Raw genomic sequence first — 12308 nt, 5'->3', positions numbered from 1 at the left:
TACAACTGAAGCAGGCGACAATGAAGTACACAACAATAATTTTGTTGCTCCACTATCTGTAAAAGCTTGCAGAAGAAGGGTGATGATCAAGCAAAACACCTAGACCAAACGGTGTGCAACGATAACAACTTAACGTGGCACGCCAAAGCAAAAGGTATACTACAGCCAGGCGGCTAGATCTAGCGAAAGAATCATTAAAACACTCCACACACCACAATAGTTGACGCGTCCCCCATCCCGTATTCGCGCTAATAAAATGGTGCTTCACAAAACCCCGAGGGCCCTGAGAATGCATCTTCTCCAAAACACGAAAGTCCAACACGCTTCAAAGAAAAGAAAGCAAGAAAAGTAAAACAAGCGCACACTAAGGGCTGGTTAACATGTAAGCATAATTTTTCACCAGTTAGCAAAAGAAGGAAGCTTGGGCAACTGTTGCTCGTGAGCAATAGAAGACAAAATGAACAAAGAAACAGCACACAGCCACAGATGAAGGAGACGAACAAAATTAAATGGCAAGTAAATGCATCACAACCATGGCCATGGCATAGCGATGTAAAAGCTACTTGTACTATGCCGAACTGAAACTTAATCGATCGAAACAAAAGCAAGAAAGTATATTACACACTCACTGCAACAAATGCGATTAACCTTGTAAGTTTAGGCAAGCAACTGGATGATATGCGGCAATCTGGAAAACAAACCAACAACAACAACAAAAAAGGAATAAATGTGAAGAGAGAATGTGAGGGAGATGTTAATAAGAAAACACAACTGTGCTCTTAATTTGTTTTAAGCGGTAAATCTGCGCATCCCGGGGTTTCTTAACCTGTGGCGGCTGTAATGGTAAGTACGATAAAGGAACAGCCCAGGGACTATGTCGGTCTGGGGAGCGCGAATAATTGAAAGTACAACATATGTTTAGTGGCAGTAGGTAGAAGCAGATAGCGGCTAGATATTCAAATTAATCGCCGAAATCACCCGTGGTTCATTGGGATCCCGTGACCGATAAGACTTCGTAGTCATCTCCATTACTATAACTCGAACATGGGGTAATGTGCATTAGTTTTGCTACTTCCTGGCTACTAGGATGGCTAAACCTCCAGGTTGAATTTTTCAAGCAACTGAGCAACTGCTGCCGGGAATGGTGCATTTTCCTGTATGGTATCGGAAAACGCTCATGTGTCGGCGTAAGTAGTTAATCAGTTCCTGGATATGGATAGAATTCGCGATTCGCAATCGATTCCAGTATTAGTTCCAGGCACGATTGAAGATCAGTTCCAGGATCGATATGAATTAGCGATATGTTTTGGAACAGGTATAGGTTTAGTTTTAGCTCCAGGACCATTATGAGATCAAGATATGTTCCAGGATCTGCATGGGTACAAGAATAGTTCCAGGACTGGTATGCATTCTTGCCAGAGTCCCACAACTGGAAAGGGGTTGGAATCAGTTCCAGGACCAATATCAGTTCTGCTGGGACCGGTATGGTTTCAGAATCTGGTCCAGAGCCGATATGCGTACAGTATCCGATTCAGAAACTTTAGTATGGGTTCACGATCGCTTTCAGGGCCGTAACGGTTTCGGGATCAGTTTCTGGACTGATATGTGTGCGGGATCAGTTATAAGACCGTTATGGGTTCTCAATTTGTTCAATTTCTCTTGATGTGCAGTAATTATATATCACCAAAAGTATTTTACGTAGCTCTGTAACTAGGCCAAATTAAACCTGTTCTCACTTTCCTCTGAATTTTTATCCGGTTGCTATGGATCGCAATCAACTACGTCTGAATCGTTTTCAGCTACGTTTGGATCGTTTTCAGCTACGTTTGGATCGCTCTCAGCTCCCTTTGGATTTTGCGGTAACTCGCGCAAATTTCATTTCAGACGTAGTTGAACGATTCAGACGTACTTGAGTGCAATCCATTCTCATGGATTGCGATCTATAACAACCGGATAAAGATTCAGAGGAAAGTGAGAACAGGTGTAATTAGTACACAGAGGGGCGGTTCCATGGTACAGCCGTCAACTCACAAGACTTAACAACAAGCCCTTCGTGGGTTCATGCTTAGAATGGGCCGTCCCCTTAGGAAACGCTACTATGAAGAAATGCACGAGCTTCATAACGATCTTGCTTTCGCACGCGCAAGGTACACCAGCAATGCCATGATCAACGATGATGTTGCTGGACCCAAATCGATTCTAGATGCTCTTTCAGCAGCCCAAGAACGATTGTAATTGTAGCACATAATTGATGAGTATTAATAATTAGATATGAACTTACCTTCCACGTGCGGTTGAAGCTTCTGCAGTTACGCCGAAGTCAGCATCATTTGTTGCTTCCTTGTCATGGAGCAAATCAATTGCTAAACACAATAACACCACGACACAGAACACTGAACTATTTGCACTACTTGAACAAGGGAACGATAATGGAAGGAAGTGACGAACAAACTGAACCATTCCAATAGCCAAAATGTGCAACGAAATCACTGCAGCGTCTACTGGGATTGATGAACAAAATCACCTTAGAACCACGGGCATTTTAGTACAACCGAAAATCGGCACGTGTACTAAAAATTCAAAACGATTAGTTTTGTTACTTATTTTGTTAAATATTATTGCTAAAACATGAATAAAAATAAGAAATACTGAACATTCAGCTTTTTGCAACAAACAACAGGTCCAAAAGTTGATCAAGACTGTAAAAACAGGATAAAAATTGTTATCATATCAAAATCTGCCAAAACACAATGACCGGATAGGGATGCGCAGCCACAGTGTGCTGTCAAATTCGTAAACAACTGCCAGTGGCGCGCCAATTTCAACGAATGCACATTCCATAGCTGTTGGACTGATGGTTAATTTAATGTTGCGTGTGTGAGTAAAAACAATAATAACAAATCATGGCCAATCAACCGGGTTCATCGAAACAATCGAGCTCCAGTACGCAGCGAGACATCCGCGAGGTAATGGCCAACATACGGCAGCATACCCAGAAGCATACACTGCTTCCTCGAAGGCAAAGCGTACCGACCACCGGCTCGACAGAGGCCGTTCCGGAACCGGGACCGTCAAGGGGACCGTCGGGTGCACCAGCAACTTCCAGGACAACCACAAAACCAGGCCCCTCCAAAGCCGCCAATGTAGGGCCCCGACCGGGACCATCCACGTCGAAGACGATGCCTTCCGTGCGAAATTTACCCGCTGCCGAGCGGAACAAACAATTGGCAGCGAATTCGTACGCACGGGAACTGTTCCTAAAGCACACCAATATCAAAGAGATCGTGGCCAAAAAGATGCCCCAACGCAGTGCCAAAACGCAGCAGCTTTACGCGGAACACTGTTACGAGCTCTACGTGCAGCAGCCCAAGATGCGCATCCGTGAGCCGCTGCACGAGGTGCGGTTCGACACGCGCTACCACGAGGGTTTGTTTCGTATGGCCACCGAAATGCCACTCACGTCGCCACAAGCACTGGTGGAACACAAGCAAACCCTAGCCGGGGCAGGAATCGCGCAGCTTTGCTTTGTAGACATGACGCAACGGAACAGTGCCCTCGACCATCAGGCCCAGGTGATCCAGAAGCTGAAGGCCGACTTTCAGCACTGGTCGTCGAAGCTGCAGAAACTTCCCACCTACATCCTGATGTGCCAGCGGAAGCGCGAAACCGAGGACCGGAAGTTCCTTTCGCTCGTAAAGCATCACTCCTCGCTCAAGGGCAGCTGGACGCTGAAGCAGCCGATGGTGCTGGAGGATCTGATCGAGGAGTGGAGGCTACCGAGCGAAAAGCGTCGCAATATGGTGTGGGGTTTGCTGCGGTTCGATGACGATCATCTGAACCAGAGGTACGGCGTGGCGAACTATTCCAAATTCCCCTTGAATGTGGCCGTCGAGCCGGAGGAAATTGTTGAATACGCGGTGCGCAACATTGACTTCCGGGATGATGGTGATGCTGCTGGGCAGCAGCTGGGACCGCCTGGGATGGATTCGGCCGAACGTTGCATTACACCCGTGAACGACAGCTCCGCGTACAGACAGGACACACAAGAATCAATCCACGAAGCGATTGAAATGACGGAAGAGGATATAAAAGAGGAAAACATTACAACTGATGCAGAGGACGGTGCACCTGCCCAGCCAGTAAACGCACCGAACAGGGAAAACGTACCTCAAAACCATCAGATGGTGGTAATACCTGCCCATGCTGTACAAGCCGCGAACGCACACTCCAACGACCTGTCGGCTGTCGTACGCGAACCCAGCACACGCCGGCAGAGTGGGGAGGTGGTTTACACGCTGGAATACATCACCAAACACACCAACATCTACGTGAGGACCGTTCAGAACTATATGCAGCGAAACAAGGGCAAAAACCAGTCGCTGACTCTGGAAAAGATCGAGAAGTACGTGGCAAAGTACTACAATCTATTCCGGGACACGTTCGCACGCCACCAGCTTCCCGAGGGAATAAACTTTCTAAACCCTCAGGACCAGAAAGAACTGTCGGAAAAGGGACCGCTAGTATGGGCGCTGGGCAAAGTGGAGAAAGGACATGCCACAGTGCCCGCGAGCAATAATAATAGCGTACCGCTAGAGCTTCGACCTCCACCGAAACCCGTGCCGGTACCCCAACAGGCAGTACGACGCCCTACAGTTTCTCAACCGCCCCGGCCGACCAGCAGCAACGAACCAAAGGCAAAACAGCAGAAGAAGGATCCCATCCTGCGCACTGTTGTGCCCACGCGGCCCGGCTGTATTCAGTACGATTCGGACAGTTCGATAAACTCGATCGAAAACACGCAACATCAGGATCAGGATGTGTTGAATGATGCACCCGACGCTGGTAACAACAATCAGTCGATTGCATTCGTATCGATACCGTCCAACGCCCCCGTACCGAGCGAACTGCGACCCCCGTTGTCGCAGGATTCGAACGCTCCCCATAGCCAAGATACGCCCGACACGTTAAGCTTTGTGCCGTATGCTAGCTCCACCCAGCAAACGCAATCCCAGCAGCCCTACGACAGGGAGACGGTACCGCTGCTCGCCCAAGAGCCTCCTCCGCTCACGCAGGATCCACTGCAGCTGTCCGGCACGACCATACCGCCGTTAGCTGCGCCAGACCCCTTCGCTTCCTGCCTCACACCGGCCTCCTCCAATTTATCTCCACCAAACGTTGCGATAAGGCCGAACGCTGGTCAAACGCTGTCCCAAGCCAGCTCGGTCATACCACCGTTTCAGGTGGCAAACGATCAACAGCCAGCCGGGGGTTCGGGCTCGACACCGCCCAATGCGTCGTTGCACAGCTTCACCATCAAGCAGGAAGCACTGAGTCAGGCGGAAGCGCACAGCGGCGATACGTCCGGCTACGAAAACGACGTGCAAATTTTGCCCACCCCGGAAGCGGATATCATCTACGTGAACGATTCGGAAGATCTAAACGCGGTCGGCGGAACGGTCGAGGTGGAGACGGCAGCGTTTGATCCGATCGTTGCGCGAGCGAACGCTCTCTTCGCGACCAACAGACAAACGGTAGTCCTGGACGATGTGTTCCTGTCCTGCAGCGAAATTACATCCAACAGCTCGCTGGAGGGTAGGTACGATGCAGCCCAGCCCCCCGGGGATGCAAAAGAAACTGCAAATACTAATTCCATTCTCTTTCCCACTGTCTTAATCATTGCAGAGGAAATCGAGCAATAAAGGTGGAGCAGCTCACGATCAGCCCACCGCGCATCGGCCGGTACATTTCGCTCGAACCGCACAGAACTCGCCACCGACCACCGCCTTGCATCCCGCTTGCCACAACGAAAGTGTCCGGCTCTTCCGCAAACTTCATGCTGCTAACCCACATCAACATCCAGTCCGTACGGTACACCAAATATCCCACCATCTGGCCACAGTGCAACGTGCTGCAGCACAATCCACTCACGGTGAACGTAAATCCTCCCTGCGATGGCATCTTTTCCGTCCCGGTGCGTGATCAGCACGCCTGCCAGCTGCTCGGTCTGTCCGCGGGCGGTAAGGGCGCCGAAGCTCTGCTGGCAGCGCTACAGCACGCGGGGAAGTTTCGCTACGGTTCCAAAGAACCGATGAAAGAGTACTACCGGCTAACGATAACGGAGAAGGTGCTGCAGCTATTCTTTGCGACCGTCCCGACCTGCCCGCTGGACGGTGGACTGGTAATGTGCCTGAACAGTCGCTCCAGCCTTCCGGCGGACGGTGACGAGGTGCACCTGGAGCGGTTCAACTATTATGCCCACGCCAGGCCGCCGCAACGAGGCTGCGCTGGAACGAAGGTGCGTAAGGAGGAGGAGGAGTGTTTGTCGGATTACCTGATGCCGGGAATAGCACAGCAAATGAAAGCTTTTCGCGAGAAGCTGTTGCATCAAGCGAAATGCTGAACTATTTAACAAACTGTGGAGCATTTTGAGTTATTTATGTGGAGCATATTTTTAGGTTGTCTGTTATTTATGAAACTCTACCTCATACGTTAGACTAACAAATAAAGCTAAATTCATTGAATGTTTTATGTGAAAGTGCATCCCGTCCTACACTTCCCCATTTGTACTAATGTTCGGTAAATCAAAATTCTCACTACTAAATCAATCATAATACTAGGTTCATGAATCTGAATGAATCTTTTAAATGATTCAATGAATCTGAATTTCGGTTACAAAGATTCATGAATCCCCAAAGAGTCATTAATCAAGATTTATAGAGCTTCAGCTTCGCATTATTCTTCCTCTTGGCGTAACAACCTTCGTGGTCATGCCAGCCTATACAGTAGAGGTGTGCCCCAAGAACCAGAACTGTACTATTCAATCAATTCATCCTAAAGAACGAACGACCTACGTTCATCTAATCAGCGTTCATTGATTCTTAATAAATCAAAATGTAATGAGTTGGTCATGAAAATAACGTCCTTCCCGTCGGAATAAAGAAAGTCTTAGTATGCCAGGTTGTTCATTTTCCCCACACAAATGTGAACGTGAAGTGTATGGCCAGGACTAGTGTTAGGTAATTCAGATTTGGATTCATGAATCTGCATGAATCTTTGGAAAGATTCATTAATCTCAAAAGTTTCTTATATCTAGAAAGATAAACGAATCTCTAGGGATTAATGAAACTCTAAGGATTCATACATTTCTAAAATTCATAAAGCTTGAACTTTTTATTATTCTTCTTTTTGGCGCAACAACCTACGTGGTCGTGCCAGCCTATACACGCTTTTGAGACTTTTTTTTTCTTGAAAAGTACCACGCAGTTGAACCGACAACGGGCAAGTTGTAGGTGAAATTGGGCAAATTCAATATTTTGGAGATCATACATCTCTAACGATTCATGAATCCCAAGAGATATATGAATTTGAATGGATTTTTGAATCTTATAGATTCATGAATCTTAAGATATTCCTGAATCTTTGGAGAATCATGCATCTTTTAAGATTCATGAATCTTTGAAGATTTGACTTGTGATTCGAATCGCTCATCACTGAAGATTCATATGAATGAATCTCTACGAAAGATTCACGAAACCCAACGAAACTAGTTTGTACGCGGTGAGAACACGGTGATTAACTGCACACGACTGGTGGGTATGGTAAATTTATTGTAAATTAATTCAAATTACACCATTAACAATCACTCAACAAACATTTCTGAGCACGATTTCACATGTAAGAAGGAGTACAGAACGCACGAATGGAGGATGGGATATGTTAAGTTAAGCTTCGTTTCGCTCACTCCACGGCTCCACACCCAGCAATGGGAGCAGAGGGTAATATTACGATTGCGTTTACCTATTGGAATAGAGCGTTTCAACTTTTTGAAAACAACCGTAAAACTACGTAGAAGAACAAAACAATATGGATGATATAGTATTGCTGTAAGTATTGTTTTTTTGTTCGTGCAACACACACACACAGCTAAGGCTCGCGGAACACGGAAGATGATGCGCTCCACAAACTATGCTGCCAACTGGCTGACGGTGCTGACGAGCTGTTCCCTTTACATATCTAGCCATACACTTTACGGGTCACTAACTTAAATCACATCGAATTGTTGTTGAGGCGCTACTTCCTGGCCGTTAACTACAGGGGAGGGGAAACCTATGATGGGAAGTTCTGCGGAGCGTTTTTTTGTTTGTTTCTGTGTTTTTCATCCTGATTATAACGATCATCATAGAAATTCTTTTTTTATAACAAATTTCCTTTTTTTTCTTTAACTTCTAATTATTTTTTTCTTCTTACTTTTTGCATCAATCAAGGTTGTAAAAACACACTGTTGCTTAGTTTGGTGCTACCATGTACATACATACTGTCCCTTTGCTCTACCCCTATCGTCTCAAACGCACTCCAAAACATACTCCACCTCTAGCTACTGCTACACACACCTCGGGGGAGAATCGTGTTGCAATTCCTTCGCTTCCGTCGCCGTCGTCTCCTAATAATCGAGCGCCCATTCGTTCTCCTGCAGGAACGCGTCCACCACCTCCTTCATCGAGTAGTTCGATATCAGCTGGTCCTGCGTCAGTTTGACGCGCGTTACCGGATCGAAATGGCCGACCCGCTGCAGATGCTCCTCGATGTCCTTCCGCTCGTACGTCATGCCGGACGGTGTGATGACGGGATCTACCAGCAGCTCGAAGCTGATCTTGCCGCACAGGTAGTCAGGTACCTCTCGTTTCTAGGGTGGATGAAAGGGAGGATGCGGATAAGTAAAAGGCGGCGCAATTAAAACCCGTACCACGCTTACCCGTCGCCTATCGTCCACCTTTGCAAACAGATTGTTTAATTCAGTCATATGATTTTCCTGCAATCGAAAGCAATGATTGGGGTAGAAAAGCAGAAAACACACCTTTAAACAAAAGGCAAAACACTTACGCCCTCTCGCTCTATCTCCATCGCCTTTTCCTTGAGCGTTTCCTCGTTGATCGTGTCGTCCACCTTCAGCTTGGCCATACGGTTTTCCATATCTTCCGTGATGAGTCTACCCGTAACCAACAAAAAGAAAAATGAAAAACCCTTAAATCCTGCCATCAAAAGCCCCCCCCCCCCTCCCTTCCACAGTTCAGCTACCTATTCAGATACGTTTGCAGCTCAATCTCCTGGCAGATGCGCTTCTCCTCCTGTATGTTCCAGCGCTTCTTCCGCGCCAGCCGAAGCTGGGACGCAATATCGTCCCCGAAGTTGAGCTTCTGCTCCTTGGCCAGATCATGGGCGCGCTGCAGATGCTTGATCGCTTCGTCGAACGATTCCAGCTCCATCAGGCTGAGGCCGAGAAAGAAGTGCCCTTTGACGAGGTTCGGATCCATATCGAGCGCCCGCCGGCAGTCGACGCAGGCCGTCTCCCAGCGCTTCATTTTGATGTGGCAGAGGGCGCGGTTCGTAAAGTAGGTGGCATTTGTGGAGTTTTTGATCTGCGAAGAAAATTTAGAGAAGAAACAGCTATATTAGGGACCGGTTGTGTTCGGGATTTTTGGTCTTTTGTACTAAAACCAACTACACACTACTACACATAAATCGAACACGCTGTGGTGAAACATGATACCGAAACCCCGAAGCATACCGGCGCACGTGCGCCCTTTGCTTGCGTCACGTGCGGCTATGCGTATCGAACGTACCGGAACACGCGTTGGTCACATTGGCGTAGGTCAAAAACGCTGCCCACGTAAGCACCGTACAATGACATCTTTACTCCGTGCGACTAGACGTGTTTGCAATCGAGTATAGCCTCACAAAACGTGTGTTAAAGGCAGAAAGAAAAACGTTTAAAATTGCAAGAAGGTAGAAAATTGTGCAACACATACGTTAACCTATTCAATACTGCAACGCAATCAAATCTAAAGTTATAATTTTAACCACCTTAAGGTGGTCTAAGTCGAGCGCTGGTCAGTAGCTACGGTGGCTCCTAACTGTAGCGATTTTAATCCAATTAGCCGAAAAGCCCCAAACAAGCCCGCGCTGTACGTTGGTAGGTACCAATAAACTTATGCACCGAAGCTCCCGAAGCAGGAGCCGTGAATGTTTCATTCATAAATCGTAGCAACGAGCATACGTCAAGGGAAGGTTCGCGCGTGACGACATACGCGCGACAATAATCTGATCATGGGCGCAAAGGAAAGTTAAATGCCGCAAGGAATTAGAGATTTCTTGAAAAGGCAAACAGAAAAAAGAAAGCCAAAACGACAGCAGAGAGCTTTACTTCTATAAAATCGATCCATTTGAATGCAACGATAAGGTTGAACGGTAACGGAAAGTTGTGATTAACGGTCCATTAGCACCAATCAATTCGTTCGATCGTACAACACAAGGCTAATTTTAATGCTAATGACCTTATAGGAAGGACCGATATACTTGGATATTGGACACACAACATTTCGATTGTATGCTTTTCCTTCGTTTTTCGTTACTCGTTACCGTTTATCGAGTGAAAATATCACACGCAATCGTGACGATCCGTTCCATCCATCCATGCAGAGCATTTGCTTTTGCTTATTTTATTCTACTACCTCCCGAACCACGCGCACAATTGATTGATTCGTCGAGAGTGTTAATTAATTCGAACTTTCGTCTAGCGACACAAACCGCTCCGGCTCCGGGCACGAGCATAGCTCAACAATGGAAGTTTCCCTTAAAAGCAAACCCTAAAGCTATGCGTAAGGTTGTGCGAGGATACAACAACAAACCTTCCCCAACAAAACACCCTCCACCCATTTGTATAGCTGATTGGTGGGGGTAGAAACAAAAACACAACCCCCCCCCCCCCCCCTTATCGATAAAACGATAACCTTGAAATGGGTGAAGAGCCCACCACTTTGGGGAGGTTTTTTTTCTTCTTTCTTTTTGTTCGCTACGCCATTACGAGCCGTGCTGAAGCCCGAACAAACCCATTAGAAAAGGACATATTCATGTCAAAAAGCTCATTTGACTGGGGGTGGGAGGGGTTCTTTCGTGACTAAAACATGCACAAATTATGCCTTCCCCTGTTTATCAGGAGAGTTATGAGCATACGGTGGAAGCAGCAGCAGCAGCAGCAGCAGGACGAGGCAATGAATGGACAGATTATTGACATCCGAGTGCATACAGGCATCGAACAGTGCATCGAGGTGGCTGGGGCTCTAGCCAAGTAGGACGGCGGACCTGAAATGCAGCCTAATTGTCCGGAGGTTTGTCCCCAAGCCTAGCCCCAGCCTATTTTCCCACACTGCAGGTAAGAACAAAAAAGAAACGTATGCCGAGTTGCATCACGCGATCAGGGCGAATTATGGGAGCGAATCAATGTTGATGATGATGATGGTGGTGATACTTACGATTGCTTTCGTGTACAGATTGACGGCATCGTCGTACTTCCGGGCGGAGAAGAGCCGATTGCCTTGATCCTTTAGCTCGACGTCCGACAGATTTGCCGTGGAGTACATATGCTTGCTCATTGTTGGGATGTGGTGGGTTTCGGTGGACCGCACAGGGGGGCCGTTTCTTTCTGTTTGCTTCTCTCACTCGGGCACAACTCTCGCGCAAGGACCCGCTTGCAGGCCGGATGAACTTGGGTCTTCTAGTTCAGCATCGAGCCAGGCATACTTTCCATGCACTTTTAAGGAGTGTGCAGCAATGCCACTCAGCAATCCGTTTCCAAGCAGCAACGAACCCAGGAATCACTTCACCACTCTACCCTGACCACAGTACATTCCAGCCAGGTGTTCCAGTGTGGCGTTCCAATGGCGACCCAAAATAGTTTCCACACTGCACTACTAAAAAAGGGGAGGGGGAGGAGGGAAAATATCAATCCGCCCCACCACCACTGCCACAGCCAACTAAAAACACAACACAGCCAAACTGCAGCTGGGCGAAAGCGAATGCACCGAAACCCGACCGTCTGGGAAAATAGAACACAAAACTCGGTCACACACGCACACGACAGCCCCTCACGCGGGTATGGGTGGGAATTTAATTCGTATTTGCTTTTCGGTACGCCTGCAGTCCCTCCGTGTCTGGTCGATTTTCGTCACGCACAACAAATGAAATCTCTTTGATTTTTTTTTGTTGTTTTTTGTTGGAGTGTATTTTCTTTCTTCTCTGGCAATTGGCAACTGTCATTCGAAATTTCTCCACCCGCCGAGCTTTTTGGCGGCCATCTCTCGCTCGAAACGTCAAAAAACCGTCACAACTACCCAGTCAGACAGCCTTCTGTTAATTTACCCATTCGAGCAGTTTTTGAGCAGTCTGACACAACAGTAATTTAAGAGCAATTTAGCGGTACGTTGTCGTTCTTTGTCGGTGAAAAGTAAATAAGTAAATAAGTAAAAGTAAAT

General features: G+C 47.3%; 2 protein-coding genes across 4 annotated transcripts; one reads left to right on the top strand and one right to left on the bottom strand.

The window, feature by feature from the left end:
- The first annotated feature begins 2819 nt into the window (after positions 1-2819).
- Positions 2820-6521, top strand: LOC121597471. 3 transcript variants are annotated; one of them, XM_041923248.1, is made up of 2 exons: positions 2820-5596; positions 5683-6521. In XM_041923248.1, exons 1-2 carry the CDS (start codon positions 2904-2906, stop codon positions 6398-6400), a joined length of 3411 nt encoding a protein of 1136 aa, XP_041779182.1. In that variant the 5' UTR covers positions 2820-2903; the 3' UTR covers positions 6401-6521. The 3 variants fall into 3 exon arrangements, with proteins under 3 accessions (XP_041779182.1, XP_041779183.1, XP_041779184.1); XM_041923249.1 differs by having other exon boundaries at positions 2820-5531; positions 5683-6072; XM_041923250.1 differs by having other exon boundaries at positions 2820-5592; positions 5683-5800.
- Positions 6522-7572: 1051 nt separating this feature from the next.
- Positions 7573-12086, bottom strand: LOC121597056 (E3 ubiquitin-protein ligase CHIP). The gene is made up of 5 exons (XM_041922529.1): positions 11310-12086; positions 9076-9416; positions 8881-8986; positions 8753-8809; positions 7573-8683 (listed from the first exon to the last, which is right to left on the bottom strand). The coding sequence occupies exons 1-5, from the start codon at positions 11427-11429 to the stop codon at positions 8441-8443; spliced, it is 867 nt and encodes a 288-aa protein (XP_041778463.1). The 5' UTR covers positions 11430-12086; the 3' UTR covers positions 7573-8440.
- Between the last annotated feature and the right edge of the window lie 222 nt (positions 12087-12308).

This window comes from Anopheles merus, chromosome 3R, assembly GCF_017562075.2.
Source record: "Anopheles merus strain MAF chromosome 3R, AmerM5.1, whole genome shotgun sequence".
Lineage (NCBI taxonomy): Eukaryota > Metazoa > Arthropoda > Insecta > Diptera > Culicidae > Anopheles > Anopheles merus.
The sequence above is the reverse complement of the archived record's forward strand: the minus strand, read 5'-3'. Positions and strand labels throughout refer to the sequence as shown.